The 26,271-nt window shown below is 34.0% G+C and overlaps 1 protein-coding gene across 4 annotated transcripts in view; it reads left to right on the forward strand.

The window, feature by feature from the left end:
* The window catches only part of BMP5 (bone morphogenetic protein 5), a 210,850-nt gene that overhangs the window by 102,169 nt on the left and 82,410 nt on the right, over positions 1–26,271 (forward strand). The window contains exon 1 of one of the 4 annotated variants that reach the window (XM_012441609.2): positions 21,609–21,672. The exons of the other annotated variants lie outside the window; for them this stretch is intronic. Within the exon in view, the coding sequence (XP_012297032.1) occupies positions 21,633–21,672 (40 nt within the window). The 5' untranslated portion in view covers positions 21,609–21,632. Of the gene's footprint in view, positions 1–21,608; positions 21,673–26,271 lie in introns of those variants that run through there. 4 annotated transcript variants of the gene reach the window in all.

The raw sequence follows: 26,271 nt of genomic DNA on the forward strand, positions 1-26,271 counted from the left end.
CTTGGATTGGGATCTACCTACCTACCTATTCTTTCTATCTATCGGTCTGTCTATTTAACTACATATCTCTAAATACATACATAATATATGCTTTTCTATCAGGTAAACATTTATGTTCTACTTGACATTTGCCAGGCAAGTCTAAGCAATTGATATCTATTAACTCATTTAATCCTCAACAACAAAATTATAAATACTATGATTAATCCCCATTTTACAGATGAATAAAAGCTAAAAGTCAAGTAACTTGGTAAAGGTTTTACAACTTGTAGATGACAAATGAGGTTTGAATCCAGATTGTTCAAGAAAAGGTGATGTATTAGAGGTGAACTTGAAGTGCTGTTCTTGGTGAAAAACTAAAAAGTATGGCACTGACAGACCTTGACAAATACTGTGTATGCAGAGGACTTCAAAACGTTGTTTAACCACAAGTTTCAGAGGAAACAAATTGATAGGTCCACCAGAAAATATACTATAAGTTTAGGTTTTATTATTAGAATAAATTATCAAGGGTGGGATGGAAATAGTCCTCCACTACCTCTTGATCAGAGAAATCTAGGATGATTTTCATTCACTTCTGCTCTCCATTATATGTATAGAAAGTTCAACAAGTTCATAGGAGGTGAATGCAGGGTGTGAGGGTATTCTAAATCATTTAATTAGGAATGCTTGAAGGAAATCTTTTAAAAGCTTTCATCCTACATAGATTAAAATTCAGACTTCTTACTCTGTTCTACAAATCCCTAAATAATATCTGTTTTGGCTAGCTCTTTCTGCAGCTCACTCAGCTTTATTCTGCTCCTCTTGCTCTTCCTTAAACAAGATGGTATCCTTCCAAAGGGCCTTTGCACCCGCCATTCACACTGCCTAAATATTCCTCTCCAATCTATGTATGTTGTTGACTTTCATGTTAGTAAATTGCCAGTTTTTCAGAGATTTCTTCCTCAATCATATTATCTAAAACATTCATATTACTCTCTATTCCATTATCCTGGTACATATGTGCACATGTCTGCATATATGTATGTTCATATGTAGGTATGCACATACATAAGAAGGCCTTTATCAGCACCTGACATTATTTATGTATTCATCAATTCTTAGCCCTTGCTATTCCAGTTTTCTCCAGTAGAATATGAACTCTATAAAGACAGGGACTTTGCCTCTTTTCTTCACTCCTGTAGCCCCAAACTACAGCAGTGTGCCTGGAACACAGTAGTGTCACAACAAATATTTATTGAAAGAATAAATGATGGACCATTTAGCTTGGAGAAGGAAAATATTGCAATGAGGCTAATAGTTATCTTCAAATATTTGAATTGCTTTTGCGTAGAAGTATGATTAGATATACTCTAAAATAGAGATAAATGAATGGCAATCACATTTTGTAACAATCACAGTGGTTCAAAGATGAAGTGTGTTTATTCTCTGTTACCAAAGATATTCAAGCAGTGACAGTCTAATTTCTTAGGTAAGATTTAGAGAGGATCATATTTGAACTAAATGAATGGTAAGAGGCTGGTCTAATACTGCAGTCTCTGATTTTATGACTGGAAATGAGAGAAAAATGACTCCTGCTGCATCCTTTGTCTTACCTGATACCTGACTCATATTTAAAATCATAGCATTTTAGGGCTGACAGAGACTAAAGATGACATAGAAAAGGAAGTTGAAAACCAGGAGATATTATCTTTCTGCAACAAAACCAATTATGATCATCCATGGCGCACAGCATGAATGCCCAGCTCCTCAGTCATCAATAAATATGTATTAACCTCCAACTACATGCCAGGCAATGTTTTCAACCCTGAGGTTACAGCAGCAAATGAGATAAGAACTTTCTTTTCATTGTGATGCCATTTACCATATCGTAGATAGACTTACATGTAGGTGTATGAATACATTGAATATATGAATAATATGAATATTGTAAATTACAAGTTGTATATCACTTATCTTAATTTTGTGTGTTATTACTAAATGGAAAAGATAGGGACTCAAGCGTAGTGACTGGGATACAGTGTTTTCTTTGTTTACAAATTTGCATTCTTTTGGCCTTTGAATGATTATACCAAAGTGACAGCTGTTGGTCAACCAGAAACCAGGAGTTGGTGAGTTTTTGCAGGATATTTATTCCTACATTAGGGTGGTCTTCCAGGAAATAGAACAACAAACAGAATATTTTACAAGCAGTGTTACAGAAATATACACACAGAAGCATTCTGGTTGAAAGTAGAAACTTTTGACCTCACACAGGGAAGTCTAAATGTTAACTTAGGCTAGACCCGCAGTTTTGATTAGAAAAGTAAATAGAAGTTTTTAAAAAGTTGTTGTTAAAATAATGGCTTAAAAGATTAACTGCACAAATTAAAATCCAATTATTCTTCTAAGGAAAATTAATTGAAGTAGAACTGAAAGCACCCTTAACTAACAGTATTAGTGATCTATATGAAAAAGGTATGGAAGTCATGCTATTTGCCCTAGGAGTCCTTTAAAAAATTTCAGGGTGCAATTTTTATTTTTACAGTATTGAGATGCATCACTGATATTTTGATGGCTAAGACTCTACATTAAAGTAATGGACATTCTACATAATAAAGAATTGACTGCTTTTTATAAAATTTCTGATCTCCTCCTGGACATTCCTATAGATGAAAAAAATTAAAACCTGGATTCTAAACTCTCTTAACATAAAAGTAAAAAATATTGCATTTTTATATACATTGATTTTTTCCCCATCAATACATTTATCTTTGAAGTCAACAAATAACAGCACCATTTTTGGCCCAGGAATTTAATAAATATCATTTTCAGTTTTGATACAATATGACTAATGGCAATGCAATTGCATCAGTCTACCTTTAAGGCTGTTGCATTCCTGGTGATGCAAACCTATGATCAGTTCCATTGTATGCCAACACTGCTTTGTAAGCTTAATTTTGTATTGATATTTTCAAGGCAATCAGGGTAAGTAGGACATATTACATAAAAGTTTTGTCTCAGGATAGAAAAGTACACATTACAAACAGCATAAAATGAAGTGCTGGGACAGAATGACAGGACAAGATGAGAAATCATGGATATTTATCCTGGGTCTGGCAAAGATGACTACAGGGGCTTTAGTGTATTATGGAATGAAATGACTTTGAATTTCAGTTCCACCACTTTCCAAACTGTGGTAACTTGGGCAAGTAAATCTCTTGGAATGTTATATTTTATATTGATAAAATAAGAACTGCAGTGTCTAGTCTATGAGATAATGGAATAGAGAGTATGCAATGTTTGGGACTAGTCTTGGCCCCTTGCTGGTTACCCTTGCTGCTTACTTTCCTTTTTCTTATTTTAGAGTAATAATTTCATATAGAAGCTACTTTTTAATTACAAATATTTACTTCCCTGAAATGAAAATCATTGAACAATATAATCTGCTTACATATGATTATGAAATACTAGCTGAGGCATATACATAAAAATAGAATAAAAGAAAAATAATTTATTCTTAAATATTATATATTTGACTATATAAAAACGTGGTTATTACTTTGGTAGATAAAACAATAAAAAATCAGATGCTTGCACCTACCAGTAATGAAGATATTCAAATTAACGAGACATGATGTTAGAAGGCATTCCATTAAATAAATACATTAAAATGCAAGAGCAGACATTCAGGGAGATTCAGCATATAAATTAGTGAGGCGATAAATAATAAGATACTGGGTCTGTTGCACATGACAGAGGATACTAATTTGTGTGTGAATATGAGTGTAGGTTTAATTGAAGAAGAAATACATGACAAGAGAAATGATCTAGAGAAGTTGAGAAAATGAGAGACTATTATAGTTTTTCACATGAGGGTGTAATAATGCTACCATGAACACTTCAGGGTGCTATCTTTTCTAAACTACTTTGGGCAGCATTTCTCTCTAATGAGGTAAGTGAAAACCATCCTAAACAACTACCATGTGTCTTTAATAACACCAAATAAAATATAAACCAAATGAAGATTAAATCAATATTTATATTTCCCTTTCTATTTTGTTTACTATCTGCATGTAATATTTGAGTTGTACATTTCAAGGCAATTTCTTCGCCTCACTTAAGGTTTGCTCTCCAAGTTGATCATTTACTGAATTACTGGTATTTTCATGTACATTGTTGTAAAAACTCTTCATTCTTATTAGTGACTAAAGAATGAACAAATTATATTTATAGGAGTTTAGTCTAGTGGGCCATTAAAAGACTGAGTGGGGGGACCAAGACAATTAATTTTTCACTATGACAGAGTCATGTTAGAAGATAGCCCTTGCTCTTCTAGCTAAATTCCAAGTCTCTACATAGTTCCAAACTCCATCGAGGAGACAGCATTGCTGCCTCCAACATCTTCTGTGCCTTAGAAAGAGGAGCAGAAGTAGAAGTAGGATCAGGAAGGAGAGGAAATTGAATTTGGTGTTCTTGTTCCCAAATACCTTCTTCTATAAAAGTATGGAAATAAAGAGCTCAGAATAGCTGCCTAATTGACCAGTATATGTTTTTCAAAAAGACTGACATGAAGGAATTTGATAAACTTGAGTCCAGGGGGTTCACAGTGTAACCTCCAAATTATAAAAAGGCAGAAGCATCACAACCTCTCTCCCTCCATAAGAGGAACCAATTCTAGATTCATTGTGTTTCCTTCAAGGGCTTCATGCAGTGGTTTTATGGTGGTTCAACTTGATATTTTAATCAAGGTGCATATATTGGACAGTAAAGTAATTTTAAAGTGTCAGTACAATATTGCTATCACCCAGAGATCTGCATGGTAAATAAAAAACATCTTAAGGTAGTAGGAGACACTCACCTTAACATTAAGTGTTACAAATTCACACAATCAATGGAAATCCCCTCACCTTCTAATTATATCACTACATCAAAGCATCCAGATTATTTTTTCAAGGGTTGCTCCACAGACCCATTGTAGGTTCCAGGTGAATTTGCTACAGAGTGATTTAGTTCTTTCAGATGTCAAGTAATTTGTATGGTAAAGTCATATCTCAGAATAATTCAGAATAAAGTTTCATGATTATTGTCTCAGCATAACTGATTTGTTGTGAAACTCAAATTTCTTGGCAAAAATATAAATCTATTATAAATGTCCAATGAAGTAAATATGACAGCTCTGTTTCTTATTATGTACATGTGCTGTATAAAGATATTAGCCATAAAATTTGCTGAATGTCCTTTAGGGGATTTCAAATTTTAGTATGTTTCAAACAACTTGAAGAACAGCATTTGTTTATGGTTTTTGATGTGTACAGACAATAATAAATATAACTGATAGTCATGTACATGGTGAATGAAATTAAAGCTATATGATATATACAAGGTGTCTTGTTTTTGAAATGAACTTAAAATGAATTAAATGTGTCAAAGTCAATATTTCAAAGTATACATTTTTAGCTAAACATTTAGTTCTTTTAGAAAACACATTGGTTGGTGCTAAACATTATTACTTTTTTTCTATATAAGTTTTTTTCTTATATATTTCTTTTAATGAAATAAGTAGAGTTTCAAAATGTGACAAGAGTTTAACTGTATAACTTTATGGGGTACATGTGCAGAACATGCACGTTTGTTACATAGGTATACACGTGCCACAGTGGTTTGCTGCATCCATCAACCCGTCATCTACCTTAGGTATTTCTCCTAATGCTATCCCTCCCCTAGGCCCCCACCCCTTGACAGGCCAGGTTTGTGATGTTCCCCTTCCTGTGTCCGTGTGTTCTTATTGTTCAACACCTACCTGAGTGAGAACATGTGGTGTTTGGTTTTCTGTTATTGTGTCAATTTGCTGATAATGATGGTTTTCAGCTTCATCCATGTCCCTGCAAAGGACATGAACTCATCCTTTTTTATGGCTTCATAGTATTCCATGGTGTATATGTGCCACATTTTCTTTATTCAGTCTATCATTGACAGGCATTTGGGCTGATTCCAAGTCTTTGCTATTGTGAACAGTGCCACAATGAACATACATGTGCATGTGTCTTTATAATAGAATGATTTACACTCCTTTAGGTATATACCCAGTAATGGAATTGCTCGGTCAAATGGTATTTCCATTTCTAGGTCCTTGAGGAATTGCCACACTGTCTTTCACAATGGTTGAACTAATTTACACTCCCACCAGTAGTGTAAAAGCATTTCTATTTCTCCACATCCTCTTCCGTATGTCTCCTTATTTTTTAATGATCACCATTCTTACTGGGATGAGATGGTATCTTAATGTGGTTCATTTGCATTTCTCTCATGAACAGTGATGATGAGCTTTTTTTCATGTTCGTTGGCTGCATAAATGTCTCCTTTTGAGAAATGTCTGTTTATATCATTCACTCACTTTTTGATGGGGTTGTTTTTTTCTTGTAAATTTAAGTTCTTTGTAGATTCTGGATATTAGTCCTTTGTCAGATGGGTAGATAGCAAAATTTTTTTCCCCATTCTGTTGGTTGCCAGTTCACTTTAATGATAGTTTCTTTTGCTGTGCAGAAGCTCTTTAGTTTAATTAGATCGTATTTGCCTGTTTTGACTTTGGTTGACATTGCTTTTAGTGTTTTAGTCCTGAATTCCTTGCCCATGCCTATGCCTGAATGGTATTGCCTCAGTTTTCTTCTAGAGTTTTTATGGTTTTAGGTCATATGTTTAAATCTTTAATCCATCTGGAGTTAACTTTTTAAAGTTCAATTTTTTTAAAGAAAATAATGTGATTTATACACATTTTAATAAAAGGCATTGGTATTTCTTTTATTAAATTCATATTGAATTTTAATAATCAGCTGTGAATTATTTTGGAGTTGCAAGTTTGGAAAAGAAAGTTATTTCTTAATTTGTAGAACTCATAAAATCACTCTCAAGGAAAAAGTCCATTATAAAAAGGGAAATTACTTCTAAGTTAAATACGTAATATTAAAAATGAATTCACAAGTATGCATAATCTGTTGTAGCTATAAATTGTATAGCTTTATGATACTCTATTTTTCCTATATTGATAATTTTTTATTTTAATTTTAAAAGCTTGCTGTATTTAGATTGATGTGTTAGGAAAGAAAATTTGATGATGTTTTTATTTGATTATCCAAATCAAAAGAAGATTAATGAGGCATGGTGACAACAGCACAGTTGAAAGAGATGAATCATCAATGGACCCGCTTCAAACTTCACTTGCTTTTCCTATTCTTAATGTAAAATCTTAGTTGGGGAGGTGGCTTAATCTAGAAGACAGAACAGTCAACTCAGCTTCCTGCTGTGTTAGGATAAATAATATAATACTTTATTGAAAGGGTGGATGGAAAGTTTATTAAACTGAAAACAACCCTTCCTGTATTATAAATACCGATTCATATTCAAGCTTCTCTGTAGATCATTCACCCTCAGAGTATATGTTCATAGAGATGTGAATGGAACTAAGGTTTGACTTTTCATGAAAAGCCATGATTGATACCTATTAAAATTTAAGGACAATTTCTCTTTGAAAAAACCAGAGTGTCGTAATTTGTATTTTAAAATTGTTTAGACAAGTCAGCTTACTTTATTCAGGGCAGGATAATAAGAGTATGAATTTTGAAGTCAGGCAAACCTGCATTTAAATCTTGGCTCAGGCACTATTAAAAAGCCTTGTTAACTTACACAACACAAATTGACTAAATGAGTACTGTGTATCAAAGATTGCATTAGATATGATAGTACACCAGATAAAAGGTTTCTTCTATTCCAGATTATTTTTTCCTCTTAATCTCAGATTACTCCACTATAAAATGGAAATAATAATCAATCTATAGTTGATTTTTTTTCTATTCCTAAATGATCGTTCTTATAGAAAAACCATTTAGTTCTTTAGAGATAAAGGCATCTTAATCTATATGAAACACAGCCTCAATGTGTTACATTAAGGCAGAAAACAACCTATCTATGAATTTGAGAAAAAAACTTACTACAATAAGTATGACCAAATGGTTAAGAAGGTATGCAAGTATTTGAAAATTGAGATCCCAAATGTCATTATGGAGATGCATTCTTAATCTTAGTTTATTGACTTCAGAAATGTCTTAATTATCTAGTTTATAAAATACTTTAATATTTAAAGGAAACTTTTAAAAATTGTATGCCTCTGTGAAACATATAATGAAACAGCCAGGCTGCTTTAAAAGCTAATCATTTATCAGTAAGTCTACATATATTTATCCTAACTTATGACATTGGAGAAAAAAGTGTTTTACATAGTGTAATATTGCCATGCAAATTATTCATTAAAATTAAGCAAACTAGAAAAAAGTCTTAATGCTTTTTATTTTATTTACTTTTTTGCTGTAAAGTTTTCATAAGAATCTGTGTCAATTATAGGGAGACGATTTAATGATGTTTATTCTTAGGAGGCTGCATCTGGTGTAAACAAGCAATCAGATTCTTTTCAGCTCAGAACGAAGATGAAGCAATCAAATGGGTGAAGAGAAATAATATTTTACAGTTGATTTATGTAATTTTAGCTCAAATATTTAAGAAATATATAAATATTTGCTGTTTTTGCTATGGCAGACTAATCTTAGACTTATACCTTCAAAGCTAAGAAATAGAACACAACACAATAATTCCAGTAAAACTGTAAAAAAAAATATAAGGCATCTTTTCTAGGTATCAGACAGTGGAGGATTACAGTCTTGAACAGAATGTGTACACACACAAGAAGACCCAAATTTGCCCAAGTTTTCTGTGTTGGGACATTTTTTTGAGGGGCTGGCATAATGCAAGACGATGAAACCTAAGCTGAGAGCAGCAGCCAGTGAACTGGAGGAGGCAGTGACTGGAGGCTGGGGTTCCTGAGGCAGTTGGAATTTTCCAGGAAAGACACTATAAATGAAGGTGCTTTGTGGAGGCATTGAGCTTTCCTTGAAAACCTGGGGGAGTGTTGCATTCTGCATGTGTAGGCTGAGAGTCTCTGCAGGGCCTAGCAGAGAGCAGCTGCTACAGAGATGACTTGAACAGGCACACTAGAAGCTAAGTCACGTAAACATGAACTTTCTTGTCCAATTAGAGTGGAGAGAACTTGCTGACTTCTTGGACATTTAGGACCCCAGAAAAGCCACATCTAGGAGTAAAGATACCTAAAATAGGGCCATGACTTAGAACTAAGAACAAACTGAAATAGATCCACTCTAAGAAATCACAAAATGAATTTTGACAGGACTAAGAGGATTCACCAGACATTTAGTTGTCACCAGAACAAACTTCAACAGGCTAGAAAATGAAAACATACTCTCTGCAATATATCATTCATAATGTCCAACTGAAATTTTTAAAAAGTATTGTAAAGTCATGAACCATAGCAGTTAATAGACATGGACTGCAAGATGGTACAGATATTTGAATTAGCAGACAAGGATTTGGAAATGTATAAATATGTTTAAAGATGGAAAAATCTTTCTTTTTCTCCCTCCTTCTTGCTCTTTCTCTCTGTTGTAGGCTGAACTTGTTCTCTCCATATGTTGAAGCCGTAACTTCCAGTACCTTAGAAAGTGACTGTATTTGGAGATAAGGCCTTTAAAGATGAGATTAAGTTAACATAAAGCCTTTAGGATGAAACAGAATCCAACTGAGCTAATGTCCTTATAGAAAGAGGACATTTGGACCCACAGAAAGACACCGGGGGTTGTTTATACACAGAGAGACAGCCTTGTGAAGAGGCACCAAGAGGGTGACCATCTGCATGCCAACAAGAGGCCTCCAAACAAACCACCACCACCACCAGACCTGTAACACCTTGAGTTTGGTCTTGTAGCCTCTAGTACTCTGAGAAAATACATTTTTGTGGTTTAAGCTAACCAGTCTGTGGCATTTTGTTGTGGCAATCTTAGCAAAGTAAAACAATATATATGGACTCTGGGCTATTATACTTGAAGACAAATTAATAGAAATAATTTAAACTGAACAAATGAGAATCAAGCTTCTTTGGAGAAAAACGTAGCTTCAGTGACCAATGAGATTCTGTTGAGTGGATTAAAATAACTTTTAAGAAGTTCTAGAAGGAGTGGAGAGAATATAAATGAGTAGAAAACATAACTGAAAATTTGGTGAAAAACATCAACATCAGCCTAATGATCTAAAACAGCAGTCCCCAACCTTTTTGGCACCAGGGATCAGTTTTGTAGAAGGCAATTTTTCCATGGATCAGGGTGGTGGATGGTTTCGAGATGAAACTGTTGTTCCACCTCAGACCATCAGCCACTACATTCTCATAAGGAACACGAAACCAAGATCCCTTGCATGTGCAGTTGACGGTAGGGTTCACATTACGATGAGAGAGAATCTAATGCCTCTGCTGATCTGATAGGAGGCAGGGCTTAGGTCATAATGATCCCCCACCAACTGCTTTTCTCCTGCTGTGCGGCCCAGTTCCCACAGGCCACCATCCAGTACCAGTCTGTGGCCTGGGGGTTAGAGACCCCTGATCTAAAAAGCTTAGTGAAGCCTAAGGAGAGCTATACTATGAAATGTACAGCTAGTTACATTATCTTTAAGCAGTTAAAAATCACAAAGCAAAATCTTAAATGCAGCCAGAGGAAAAAACACACATTATATGGAGTAAATCAGTGATACAAATTATGGCTAATTTTCTCATTAGAAACATTGGAAATCAGATGACAAAGCGATAACACTTTAAAAAGATAAAGTCAATCCATACTTTTATAGGAAAACATGACTAAAGTAGATAATTTATTTACTATTTTAAATGAATGCTTTGCTTTGAAATATTTTTACTTTCAGTCTACATTATAAGAAATGCTAGAAGAAAAGTGTCAGAATACCAGACAAATAGTATCAGTATCACAAAGAAAACCTATACAAAATGTACAGTTAACATTATATTGGAAAGTGAAATACTGAGTGGATTACCTCTCAGATAAAGAATAAAGTAAGGTTATCTATGCTCACCATGCCTATTCAACATTGAATTGGAGGTCTTCACCAGGAAAATAAGTCAGGAGAAATAGAAGGCATAAAGATTTAAAAAGAAGACAAAATATACTCTTTATTTGCTGACAAAATGAGTATTTTTAAAGTCCTAAGAAAAACCTACACAATTAATAAAAGTGGAAAAAAGTTAGTGGATTCAGCAAGGTCACAGAATACAGTTTAATATAAAAAATTGTATTTCTGTATACTAACATCAAACAATAAGAAAATAAAATTAAGAAATATTGACTAAAGCATCAAAATAAATTTAACAAAAGGTAATATTTCTATATTAAAAACTGTAAAACATAGCTGAAATAGAGATAAATTATGATTTCATAAAATAAAAAACTTCTGTTTATAAGACACCATTAAGAAAAGTAAAGTCAAAGCTTCCGACAAAATATTGTCAATATACATAATGAACCAAGGACTGTTGTCTAAAGTCTATATTGATTTCTATAAATAAGTAATTACAAGATAAACAACCTAATAGTAAATAGACAAAAAATTGAGCAAACACTTAACAGGAGGCAGAGTTCCTGTTATTGGTGTATGAATGGCAAAAAAGTATCAAAAGGTATTTAATAGCATTCATTAGGGAAATGTAAATTAAAATTACACTGTCTACAATAGCAAAATTTAAAAAGAATGACAGCAATAAAACTGGTAAAGAAAATGTACATATAGCATATGGCACAACGCTGTGTTCCTATGTATTAATTAACATTATTCAAGAGACATTAAACACCTTTGTTTACAGACCAAGCATGGTGGCTTATTCCTGTAATTCCAGCACTTTGGGAGGCCATGGTGGGAGGATGGCTTGAGACCAGGAGTTCAAGACTTACCTGGGCAACATATTGAGACCTTGTGTTTACAAAAAATTTAAAAATTAGCTTGGCAGTGGTGCATGCCTGTAGTCCTAGCTAGTTGGGAGGCTGAGGAGAGAGGATTGCTTGAGCTCAGGAGGCTGCAGTGATTGTACCACTGTACTCCAACTTAGGTGATCAAGTGAGAGCCTGCCTTGAAATAAATTAATAATAAATGATAAATAAAACATTAAAACCTTATAAAAATAAAACCCCTAAATATATAAAAATGAAATAAATAAAAATAAAGTTTTATTGGGGATTTATTCACATAGCGCTAAATTTGAAATAACACTATGATTCATCAATAGATGTATGTATTCTGGATATGTAATGGCATAGTCACAAGATGATATAATACTTAGCACTAAAAAGAAAATGAACATTGATAGATTCGAGAACATGAATGAATCTCCAAAACATTTTCTAGGGAGATTCATTATATGTTGATTGGGAATTCAGGTAGGTAAGTGTATTCATTTGATCAAACTTATCAAATTATATAGTAAACTTAAGATCTGTGCATTTCACTATGTCTTAATTAATAACGTTCTATTAAACTTAAATATATGAATTTGAGCAGTTACTCCACATTTTCTTTAACATGAATGTGAAAGTGACTCTAATGAAAAAAGCTTTAGCATAGACAAAATATGCCAGAGAATAATACTTCATGTGTGTATTTTGTGAGTGTTTGTATATATCATGTTTATGTATACATACACACACGCGCACGCGCACGTGAATACATAGCTAGAGCTAGTCCATGCCTTTGACCAGTGCCTTGTTAAATAAAATTGGTCCATATCAGAACAATGTCCTTGCTTTGCATGGTCCATGGCAACTGAAACCACCACAAAATAGTGCAAAAAGAGGACACAGCTTCCTTATACAAAAGTTTAAGTTAACGTTGTACCATGAAAAGGGAGCCTGCACGTTTGTGTGTGCCTGTGCATGTGCGTGTGAGTGTGTGTGTGTGGTTTTTGTGGCTATAAATGGCCCATAGTAGCTTCTGTTGGGTTCTCATTTTGCTGCATTCTGTGATTTTTTCTTTTTAAATTTCAAAAAAGCCTAATAGAACAGCACTGTAATTGAAGTGAAGAATTTATTCTTTTGTTTAAATCATATAGTTAAAAGACTTGCCATCTCTGTAATTTCTGTACAACTGCTTGTTAAAGCTTTTGTTGAGGTGGATGAAATTCCAAAACAGAATTAGAATTAAAAACAATGTAGAACATATTATTTACAGTTTATAATTGTTCTAGATAAGCATGGCAGCAAAAGCATCATGAAAATAAATGATTCTATAGATGCTTCCAAGGGGGAATAATAGGATAGATAATTTATAATGATAAGGATTTTTAAAATGATATAAATAATCTGGAGAAGGTCCAGATCTGGAAAACATCCCCAGGTGTTTGGGATCATATCAAATTAAAAGCTTCTGCATAGCAAAGGAAAAAATCAACAAAGTGAAGAGACATCACACAAAGTGTATGAAAATATTTGCAAACCACCCACCTGACAAGGGATTAATAGCCAGAACATATAAGGAGCTCGAACAACTCTATAAGAAAAAGTATAATAATTCAATCAAAAATGGGCAAAAGATCTGGATAGATATTTCTCAAAAGAAGACATACAAATGGCAAACAGGGTTATGGAAAGGTGCTCAACATCACTGATCATCAGAGAAGTGCAAATCGAAACTACAATGAGATATCATCTCACCCCAGTTAATATGGCTTTTATCTATAAGACAGGCAGTAACAAATGCTGACAAGGATGTAGAGAAAAGGGAACCCTTGTACACTGTTGCTGGAAATCTAAATTAGTGTAACCACTGTGGAAAACACTTTGGAGTTTCCTTGAAAAACTGCAAACTGAACTACTAAGTGATTCGGCAATCCCACTGCTGGGTATAAGAACAAAAGGAAGGAAATAAATATATCAAAGAGATACCTGCACTCCTATGTTTGTTGAACCACTGTTTACAGTAGGTAAGATTTGGATGCAACCTAACTGTCCATCAACAGATGAATGGACGAAGGAATTGTGAAACATGTACACAATGGAGTATTATTCAGCCATAAAAAAGAATGAGACCCAGGCATTTACAACAACATGGATGATTCTAGATATCATTATGTTAAGTAAAACGAACCAGGCACAGAAAGACAAACATCACATGTTCTCACATTTATGGGATCTGAAAATCAAAACAATTGAACTCATGAACATACAGAGTAGAAGGATGAGTACTAGAGGCTGGGAAGTGTAGTGGGAGGCTGTCAGGGAGATGAGGATAGTTTGATTAATGGGTACAAAAAAAATAGAAATAATGAATAAAACATATCTGGTAGCACAATAGAATGACTATTGTCAATAATAACTTAATTGTATATTTTAAAAATTATACTTTAAGTTCTGGGATACATTGCACAATGTGCCGGTTTGTTACACAGGCATACACGTGCCATGGTAGTTTGTTGCACCCGTTAACCCATCATTTACATTAGGTATTTATCCTAATGCTATCTCTCCCACAGCCCTACACCCCATGACAGGCCCTGGTGGGTGATGTTCCCCACCCTGTGTCCATATGTTCTCATTGTTCAACTCCCACTCAAGTGAGAATATGAGGTATTTGGTTTTCTGTTCTTTTATCAGTTTGCTGAGAATGATCCTTTCCAGCTTCATCCATGTTCCTGCAAAGGACATGAACTCATCCATTTTTATGGCTGCATAGTATTCCATGGTGTATATGTGCCACATTTTCTTTATCCAGTCTATCATTGATGGGCATTTGGGTGGGATTCAAGACTTTGCTATTGTGAACAGTGCCACAATAAATATTCGTGTGCATGTGTCTTTATAATAGGATGATTCATAATCCTTTGGGTATATACCCAGTAATGAGATTGCTAGGTCAAATGGTATTTCTGGTTCTAGATTCTTGAGGAATTGCCACACTGTATTCCACAATGGTTGAACTAATTTACAATCCCACCAACAGTGTAAAAGTGTTCCTGTTTCACCTCACCCTCTCCAGCATCTGTTGTTTCCTTTTTAATGATCGTCTTTCTAACTGGCATGAGATGGTATCTCATTGTGGTTTTAATATGCATTTCTCTTATGACCAGTGATGATGAGCATTTTTTCATATGTTTGTTGGCCACATAAATGTCTTTTGAAAAGTGTCTGTTCATATCCTTTGCCCACTTTTTGATGGTGTTTTTTCTTGTAACTTTAAGTTCTTTGTAGATTCTGGATATTAGTCAGAATGGACATTATCCATTAGCCAAATGGATATTGCAGCCTACATTTTTTCCCATTCTGTAGGTTGCCTGTTCACTCTGATGATAATTTCTTTTGCTGTGCAGAAACTATTTAGTTTAATTAGATCCCATTTGTCTACTTTGGCTTTTGTTGCCATTGCTTTTGATGTTTTAGTTGTGAAGTATTTGCCCATGCCTATGTTCTGAATGGTTTTGCCTAGGTTGTCTTCTAGGGTTTTTATGGTTTTAGGTCTTTGATCTATCTTGAGTTATTTTTGTATGAAGTGAAAGGAAGGGATCAAGTTTCAGCTTTCTGCATATGGCTAGCCAGTTTTCCAAACACTGTTTACTAAATAGGGAATCCTTTCCCCATTGCTTGTTTTTGTCAGGTTTGTCAAAGATCAGATGGTGGTAGATGTGTGGCATTATTTCTGAGGCCTCTGTTCTGTTCCTTTGGTCTATATCTCTGTTTTGGTACCAGTACCATGCTGGTTTTGTTGCTGTATACTTGTAGTATAGTTTGAAGTCAGATAGCATGATGCCTCCGGCTTTGTTCTTTTTGCTTAGGATTGTCTTGGCTATGTGGGCTCTTTTTTGGTTCCATATGAAGTTTAAAGTGTTTTTTTCCAATTCTGTGAAGAAAGTTAATGGTAGCTTGAGGGGGATAGCATTGAATCTGTAAATTACTTTGGGCAGTATGGCCATTTTCATGATACTGATTCTTCCTATCCATAAGCATGAAATGTTTTTCCATTTGTTTGTGTCCTCTCTTATTTCCTTGAGCAGTGGTTTGTAGTTCTCCTTGAAGAGGTTCTTCACATTCCTTGTAAGTTGTATTCCTAGGTATTTTATTCTCTTTGTAGCAATTGTGAATGGGAGTTCATTCATGATTTGGATCTGTTTGTCTGTTATCGGTGTATGGGAATGCTTGTGATTTTTGCACATTGATTTTGTGTCCTGAGACTGCTGAAGTTGTTTATCAGCCTAAGGAGATATTGGGCTGAGATAATGGGGTCTTCTAAATATATAATCATGTCATCTGCAAACAGAGACAATTTGAATTCCTCTTTTCCTAAATGAATACCCTTTATTTCTTTCTCTTGCCTGATTGCCCTGGCCAGAACTTCCAACACTATGTTGAATAGGAGTGGTGAGAGAGGGCATCCTTGTCTTGTGCTGGTTTTCAAAGGGAGTGCTTCCAGTTTTTGCCCATTCAGTATGATATTGGCTGTGGGTTTGTCATAAATAGCTCTTATTATTTTGACATACGTTCCATCAATATTTAGTTTATTAAGAGTTTTTAGCAAGATGAGCTGTTGTAAAGGCCTTCTCTATTGAGATGATCTTGTGGGTTTTGTCATTTGTTCTGTTTATGTGATGGATTATATTTATTGATTTGCATATGTTGAACTAGTCTTGCATCCCAGGGATGAAGCTGACTTGATTGTGGGGGATAAGTTTTGTGATGTGCTGCTGGATTCGGTTTGCCAGTATTTTGTTGAGGATTTTCACATCAATGTTCATCAGGGATGTTGGCCTGAAGTTTTCTTTTTTTTGTGTGTAGGATTCCCTCTGTTTCTACTGTCTGAAATAGTTTCAGAAGGAATGATACCAGCTCCTCTTTGTACCTCTGGTAGAATTCGGCTTTGAATCCATCTGGTCCACCAAATAACTTAATTGTACATTTTTAAAGAAATGAAAGAGTATAATTGGATCATCTGTAACTCAAAGGATAAATGCTTGAGGGGATGGATACCCTATTAGTAATGATATGCTTATTTCACATGGCATGCCTGTATAAAAATATCTCATATATCTCATAAATAAATATATCTACTATGTACCAACAAAAATTTAAAATGAAAAAGTTAAAAAAAATAAAGCAGTATTTAATGAAACAGATTTAAAAGACTTGGCTGATTTAGCCCAAAGTAAATTATATGTATTATCTATCTATCTGTCTACGTACCTACCTACCTACCTATCTATCTAAATTAGTTATATTGTATAAGGATATAAAGAGTAATTTTAATTAGCCAGGTGTGGTGGCACACACCTGTAGTTCCAGCTATTTGGGAGGCTGAGCAGGAAGAATGGCTTAAGCCCAGGAGGCAGAGGTTGCAGTGAGCAGTGATCGCACCACTGCACTCCAGCCTGGACAACAGAAACAGACTCTGTCTTAAAAAAAAAAAAATAGTTAAAACTTTTCCTAGTTACATAATTTTCAGTAATTCTTCCCATACTTTCAATATCAAAAGGCACATTTGACAGCATTACTTCTTATGAATTTGGAGAAGTTTACTTACAATTCCTTTATTTTATTTTTCTACATATTTTGCCTAATTTAAAATTGTATATCCCTGTAGTTGAGTTTAAGAAATGTTTTAGATTTTAGTGTGAAACAATATTTGAGATAGATTCAAGGAACTGCCTAACATTGATTCTTTGCACTGGAATAAAAAGGCATGAAAGTGCAGCTGTGTGAATGCAGGGTTGACAGCAATCTCTGGAATATGTTAGTTGGCACCAGTCTTAGGGCTAGGAGGGTAAACAAGATAACCTGGGAGGTCTTCCAGTAATGCCTAAGGGTATGTGTGTATGTGTGTGTGTGTAGGTGGGTTGAGGTTAGTTAGGGAGTTAAGATCTTTACAGCCTAAATATTGTCAACTGGCAATCTGCAAAGTCAGTAGACAAACATCTCATTCTGACTGATTTATCGTATCACTTGGTTAACAAAGTCTTGTCAATTTAGATTTTTTATGCTGGACTTCTAGATTTAAACCTCTCTACAGTAATAGAGAAAGGTTTCTCTTTGTGTGTTTTTACTTTTAAAATATCCTGCTAGTCTTTGCAAAATAGTTACACATGTATAGGTTATATAATTTGGTTAGTATTTGCCACTTAATGCTAACAATTTTGTTGCATGAATTCAATAATAATCACTTTGAAAGATTAGTTTGAACTGTAGTTGTTGATTTCTATAGTACTTAATAAAACAATGTGTCTGTAGACCTCAATTTATTTCATGAAATACTTTAAGCACTCAATAAACATCATCTATAATTAAAACACTTGCTCATTCTCTCATATTTTATGAGTCTTTGGGGTATCTTAATCAACTTTACAAATTTGTTAAATTTTTGGTTTTGTTTTGGTTGGGAAAATTGAGCCAGGTAGCCTACATTAAATAAACATATAGATAATGTTATGATATTATTTAATATTTAAGAAATAAAATACTGTGTTGTGTTAATTCAAAATGTATTGAAAACATACCATAAGTCGTATAGATTACATTCCCATTCTTTAGTTACAAACTAATGCTGTTTAACTTTAAATTCATCTCTCACTTTAGTTTCATATTTAAATTGAAAACTGCTTGTAACTCTTTTGCCCAAATTGTTTCTGACAGAAAATTCTTTTTAGTCTTTTGCCACTGAAGCTATTTTCAAGTGTTGCAAATTTGCTCTAACTGTTGTCTTTCTCTCTCGAACACAGTATAGGCTATAGTTGGCATTCTAGAAAGGAAAAGTGGATTTCTAGAAATTGGATATAATCCAAGCCTCAGACAGAGGGAGAAGGAAAAGTAGGACCATATACTTCTGAGCAATGAACAACAGAGCTTAGCATTAAACACAAAAGTACGGTGTGTAATATATATTCTTAACAATGAAAGCTGCTTTTCATTTACAATTTCAAGCCGAGCAGCTTGTACATAATAGGTGCTCAGTAAACATGAAGAGAATTAGAATACAATTTGAGTTGATTTGCAAGTTAGTGTGTAATGCTAAATGTAAAACAGTATTGCTTAACCAAGTCAAAGTGTTTCTGTATATGTGCATTTGAAATCCAGGAAATAATTTCTCTCAGTTAGGAAGTTTTGCCTCACTCCTGTTACACATTTGCATGTGCTTTTATAAGCTTTTGATGTAATCTTGGGTTTTCATATGTTTTCATTGTTGAGAATTTGGTGGAAAAAAATTGGGAAAGGGTCTTGGTTCTCATAAAAGCATTTTCAGGTAATACCTTGAAAAATAAGGTAAATATTTTTCTGCAAATGAAGTTTTGTCAAAAGACTAAATAAGAATTGCTATTCACAATGAATTTTTCTCAAACTCACTCCATAGAGAATTTTATGTTGTTTGGTATTTAAGCACATATAGAATCTGTTTCTGTCCATTTAAGCATGTTACTTTATTTACTTTTATAAATAATTCAATGAGGGTTTGTAAATTATGAGTTTTACTTTTTTGGGGGAAAAGGATGGTGTGTATTCCCTTGACAGCTAGTACAGTATTTGCCATATGAAAAAGTTTAATAAAATGATAGTTGAATTTTTATAGCCATAATCTAAATGAATATATATTGGCCTGGAAAAAAAAAACCATGAAAGCAGCTGAATGCAAGTTTTTCTTAGCGGTAGTTCAGAATCCTCAAAAACAGTAAAGATGGCATTCTGTGCCAGAGACAAGAGGCAAGGCATATTACATGTGAATATCTAGTTTTACTTATCAGTCTAATGCAGATAATATTAGTAATGTTTACTTTTATTATTGATTTTTATTTTCAGAATATAACTGGGGTAATGAAAAGCAGGATTAAAGGAGAGAGGAAAGGAAGTTTCTGTTATTAAAGTCTAGCCTAAAGTGACTTCAAGAGAACAGGGCAATTTAATATATCAACAAGTGATGCATTAATCACAGATGAAAAAAGTGCTCAATTAATGCTGATTCCATGACCTATATTTCATCTAGTATCCAACCACCTTAGAGGGTAATTAGGTGATTGTTCCCCATTTCCCCACCTTCCTCTTTGTTCCCCTATCATCTGTTCAGAATGGTGGCTAAAAGATAATCTTCCAATAGATGTAAAAACTGTTTTTCTCTTTTTTTGTTTACTAAATGCATATTGTAGTAAATGAAATTATAGTTTTTTTGCACAATGTCTCATAAATGTTAAAATTTTTATAATCAGCATCATTATTGTTAGTGATTCTCTGAACATTGTAGGACTTCTGAATATATACCAAAGCTTCAAAAATGCGTTAGGATTCCATGACTGAATATGGAATATCCTGCATGATTTTGGATGAGAAGAAAAGAGACACTGTAATTCTTTAGTTTCTGTGCCATTATTAACATTGTTAATGACGCAGACTTTCATTCTTTGGAGACTGCTGTCCTGTTTACATATTGCTTGAATTTATTAGGTAATAAATATTAATGAGCTTTATTAGCCCCATTCTTTAAGGTGCATTCAGTCTCTCGTTCAGATGAGTTCACCTAATCATTTCCATTACTCTTGTCAGCTCTGTTCTGTGTAATGATTATTTACATGGCTTCCTAGAGTTATTTTAAGTTTTGCTGGTTTCCTTCAAAAGCAGAAAAAGAATAAAGCCAGTTATAACTGGAAATATGTCGAACACATCTTAGGTTTGAGATAACTTTTGTTTTCACCATGTGTTAAACGCAACGTGACAAGGCTGGTTAGTGATGTTGATAGGTTTTCAAAGTCATGCCTTATTTGAGGCTGTGAACACACATCAAGGGGCGAGAAAATGAAGCAGAACTTTAAATACACTTGATGTTTCTACACAAGACCAATATTTGTTGTACTTAGATATGATTGTAGGAATAACACTTGCATTTTTCAGAGTCTAAAATCCTCTACTGTGGTGAATGCCATGCAGATTACAGAAAATGCTCCCTAGTGTTAGATATTCCTAATCTTTCTGATTTATTTATTTTTTATTTCTTAGAGACCGGATCTTGCTCTGTTGCACAGGCTGGAATGCAGTGGCATGATCATAGCTCATTTTAACTTTGAACTCCTGGGCTCAAATTATATTCCTGCCTGAGTCTCCTGAGTAGCTAGAACTATAGTCATGCGCCACCACGCCCAACTATTTTTTTTAAAATTTTTATAGAGACAGGGTCTTGCTGTGTTGCACAAGTTGGTCTCAAACTCCTGGCCTCAAGTGATCCTCCTGCCCTAGCCTCCCAAAGTGCTGGGATTACAGGCACAAGCCACTGCACCCGGCCTATGATTTATGTTTGAAGGAACAAAACCCAAAGGAAAAGTGAGACAGTAGAATTTTGGAATTTGCATTAACATTGGGACAGAGCAAAAAGAAAGCTCAAAAAGAAATTTAGTAACCTCCTGGAACGTTTCATAGGAGGCAGTGATGTGTTCAGGTACAGATTTGAATGCATGCTCCATAGATTACTATATATATGAACTTGGATTAAATTATTTTTTCTTCAGTTAGACATGTCATGTTTTATAAAATGTATTTCACATATAAGTGAATGTAAAACCAATTACTATTAAAACAGATGAGAAGCACAAAGCTAGATATTTAAATAAAGGTGCTTAGTGAATTTTTTTCAGAAGATAAGATAAACACAGACTATGAGTAAAATCTTGGCTTAATTAGCTTAACAGTTTTTAAAGACTTCTTTCTGGGGAGGTTGTGTCCTGGGGATTTGGGGGATCTGCCATGTGGCAAGGCCAGGTACAGTCCAGCCAACTGAAACATGGTAAGGGAATTTGAGCTTTTCTGCATTCTCCGTTTCCAGGCTCACTCATTGTGATCAACAGCCAGCTCTCAGGAGTAGGGAAAAAAAGAAAGCAAAAATTCACTGGGGAGGAGTGTTCTCAAATGACGCAAGAGGCAGCCTTGCTTTGAGGAGAGAGAAAGAACTTCGTGAGGACATGTCAGGAGAGCTACTTATAGGTATAGTTCAAGTCCTGGCTCAACAGGCCGTTGTCAGGTCCAAAAGATGCTGCAAATGGTAAATGGAATCTTTGTGATATTAGCCTTAATGTATCTTTCTGTTGAGTCACACTGTTCCAATACAGACTATTTGCCTTCTATTCCTGTAGCACAGCTGTTGACCTGAAATCTCCCTTCATAAGCATTATTTTTTGTCTCTCTCTGTGTTAGACCTTCTCTTTCCTATAACCCATTTCTTCGTCTTCTTTCTGGTTTACTTCCTTGTTTTATATATGATTAGTATTTTGTCTCTGGAAGACTGCAAAATCTTCTGTTTGCCTCCAATGTCCTAAATTTTCACAATGATGTGTGTCTACTGAGCTGGGAACACTTGTTTTTAATCTCAAATTTTTTTTTGTACTTCAGATCAGTGAGATGAACTATTTCTTTGATGATTTCCTTTTTTTTTTTTCTTCATCACTCTTTCCAAAAACTATTATTTGACTAATTCTGGACTTTTACTTTGTAAAGTCTTCTTATTTTCCACTTCTAATTGCTCTCTCTTTTGAGAATTTGCTCAACTCAGTCTTTCAAACTGAGATTGACTTTCTGCTTTACTTCCAAGAGGTGTTTTAGCATTGACTATTTCTATTTTACAGCATGTTATATTAATACTTTTTCCATGGATGCAGTAGTTTCTTTTAGCCCTCAAAGAAAAATAAGGTAGTTTTTAGTAGGTTCCTTCAAGTTCCTTTCCTTAAAAATACCAGTTTTTACCTTTATATCTCAAGGTAGAGAATTTTCTCAGCTATCTGGGAATCTTTGGTTATCTGTGCTTACTTAATAGTGAGATATTAAAATGCTGATTGGAAATTTAGCATATGAGTGGAACTTGTCAGTATTATTTTCCCTTTAGGATACTGTTTCTTTGCCATTTTATGGAAACCTAGTCTTTACCTCTGGTTTCATCAGATTTTAAAAAGAGGATTCTGATTCTCTTGCCTGGAAGGTGTAAACCTGGTTGTCAACATCCTGGGAACCAAGTGGGGAAAGAGGACTGAGAATTGAGCATTCAGGATGAATAGACTTCTCTAGTTCCTCTGTCTTGAGTATGCTAACGCACTCTAACTGGGCCTGGTGTTGCCAGTCACGAACCCTCTGTTTTCCCTTCTCTAGGGAAAAAAAAAATGTCTAAACTTCTTCTCATGTAGAAAAGAATGGTCACTCAACAGCACAAAATGTGAAGGGAGACCTGAGAATCTACCTGCTTTGTAAACATCCAATACTCAAACATGCTTGTTGTAACCTCGAACTTAACATCTGCTTTATACATTCATTTCTGGAGGAAGTAGGTATTATCAATTCCTGACCATTTTGAAGAATATGTTGCTTAAATTAGTTTTAAGTCAGCCTTTTCTATTGTAAATTTGGGTTTTCTATAACAGTACATATGAGTTAGCTAGATGGATTACTAAATAACATTAAGAACAAGTCAAACTTAACAGCAGAAGCATCAGAAAACAGACCATCTGATAACTAACATAAAATTGGATCGGAGACTCAGGAAATTATTAAATTTGAATCTAAAATAAGATGGTCTAAGATAAATCTCAAAAGACTTATTGTTCTTTCCAGGTGTGCATCTTAAGAAACTTGAAGGGTTTGTATATTTGAACTCAAAACCAGATACTGCTCAAAGATATGTAGCTGAATTTTGCTCTGAGTTTTGTGGTTGACCTGAAATCCCAATACAAAGGAAAAGCCCAAGAGTGTGAAACCAGATCAACCCAAATATGAGATTGTTCATGTGAATACTCTGTGAACTGAGACCACTAAGGATCCCCTTGACTCTGATTACAGTGCGGTCTCATTCAGTAAAATGTAGGAAGATCATGTGATTTCCTTATTGATTCTGGCACCTGTTACATCTTTATTAAATATACATATGTTCTGAAGTAACTCTCCAATTATACAACACATCTTTAAATACAATACATTGATTCATATAACTTACAATTTTAATAATGCAATATAAAGAGATGTTATCAAGTCATGTATTAGATATTCCGGTTTCTGACTGTAAACATAAAGACTGATAAAATAAACTTTAATTTCTAAGGATGATGTTAGGGAAACTTATGACACATAATAGCAGTTGTAACAACCAAATATAAAAGAAGCACACAAAACAACCATACTTTTGAAGGGATCAACTGTTTTTTATACCTTAGAAGAAGCTTCAAAACTATAAAGAAATGGTTACATTACATATACACAGTTTGGAGGAGTATTTTTAAATGCATAAGAAAATAATGCGAATATAGAAATTATATTTAAAAACCACAGTCTTCTACAATGCAGTCTTTCTGTAGATTATTTTAATACAATTATGATAGTAACCATCAGATAAATGTTATTTTTTTGCATTGTTACATATTTTCTGAATTACCTTTTTTTCTTAAGAGTAGTATATTCATTAATTACAGAGATTCTATTACATTAGCATACGTTTTTAAGTACCAACACAAGTAGTGTGAAACTGAAAATAAATGTGTGACATTAGGATTCCGCCTAGCTATCACTGTTTATTTGCATTTATTTGGAAGAAGAAAGTAAAAAAAGAAACATACCATTATAACTAATATTAATGCTATTTTGTGGTATGAGCAGGGCTATGACATAGTAGATGGTTAAGAGTTCTGCTTTTGAATTCACTGGAATGGCAGAGTCTGGATTTAGCCTCCTTATTAAACAATAAAACAAAAACAAAAGCTGAAAAAAACAAAACCAACACTTTCCTGTGTTTGTTATACATGTATATGAATACCTACTGTGTGCTAGGGATTGAGGTTACGATGAGTGTACAACAGTAAGTAAAACAAAGTGCTGCTGTTATCAAGCTTACAATCTCCTGGGGGAGACAGCAAATAATCACTTCTTAGGAAACAAACATGGGCCCCTTGTGGTTTTTGCCTAAACAGAATAGATACATCAGCTAGTCCTATATTAATTTTAGAGTGTATATGTCATATATTCTTGTGGTTTTATTCCTAATCTTAGAAACCTGTAAAACTAAATAATATATCTCTATTAATTTTATATTAGTCAATATGATAATCACATTTCTTTGTGATTACACGTCCATGTGCCAAACTTCACTGATGCAACCCATTTGGCAGAAAAATTTATAGTTTGTCTTTGTTTCATATGACAGATTGAACCACAAATTGAACTTGAGTGAACTCTATAATTATAGCAATTTAAAATTTAAACTGGTTGATTTGAGAAAGATATTTGTTTATTCAGCTACAAACATCCTCATATCTTTTAAACTATACAAACGGTGTCTTAAACCCACTTCATTTCCCCCATAGAGAAATATTAAATAAATGTAATATACTTGTCAACTTTATTTTTTTCAAGTATTCATTCCATTGAGTATTATTTTTTTCTAAATGTTCCTAAAATGTACCATAATGAACACTGAATACACTAAATATGTGATTTATTAAAAATCTTTATTATGTAAATAAAATATGCAAACTCCAACTATTGATACACTCAGGGTAAGTGGCTTCACTTTGATATCATATGTAAAATGCCATGGAGATTACTTCTAAATTATAACGTAAGGAAGAGAGAATGGATTTCAATCTAGGCTAAGAGCTATTAAAGGGGATAATAGACTTTTGATGTCTGTCTTTTCACAGTAGCACAATAGCTAATTCATGTGACTTCTGACCTTTTAGTGTCTTGTAACCAAGTATTGGCATTAATCTACTGCTTATCTGTCACCCACCACATTTGGTAGTCCCGATCTCTGTTTTCAATTATCAGTCATTAGAGAAGGCACTGAGCAATTTCAGAAGAAAACTCACAAAACCTTTGACCTGTTTTTGTCATGTAACCACAAATATTCACTGTAGATAAACTATCAACTCACTGATTTCAAGATGTAAAGGAAAGTCTTTTCTGAACATGGACCTACTGTAACCTCTGTCACCTTCAGGTGGTTAAAAACTGTTTTATTTACTGATGGAGCAGAAGAATTCACAAGATCATTTAGTGAAATCTGGTGAGAATATAATGGTTGACCTCTAGCTGCCAACAATCTATAAAAGGAACAAATTTTTCCACTAACGAAAATGTAAGAGCTAAATATTTACCAAAAGATGGCTATCAGACAGTCATGTAAGATAATGTAATTTCTTATAGGTAAACACAAAACATTCTCAAATATTTGTACACAGTGTAACTGAAATCCATTATTTGTGTAATAAATATTCTCATTCATAATCAACCATTTATTATTATACAGAATGAATCAGTTAAGTACCACCCTTTGTGAGTACTCATTCTAAGCTAATTTTTGACATTTAATATTAAGACTGAACCCCCAAAAAGATGTGTATTTGCTTCTAAC

The sequence above is a fragment of the Aotus nancymaae genome, unplaced genomic scaffold, assembly GCF_030222135.1.
Source record: "Aotus nancymaae isolate 86718 unplaced genomic scaffold, 86718_ANA_hifiasm-v0.15.2.pri h1tg000040l, whole genome shotgun sequence".
Lineage (NCBI taxonomy): Eukaryota > Metazoa > Chordata > Mammalia > Primates > Aotidae > Aotus > Aotus nancymaae.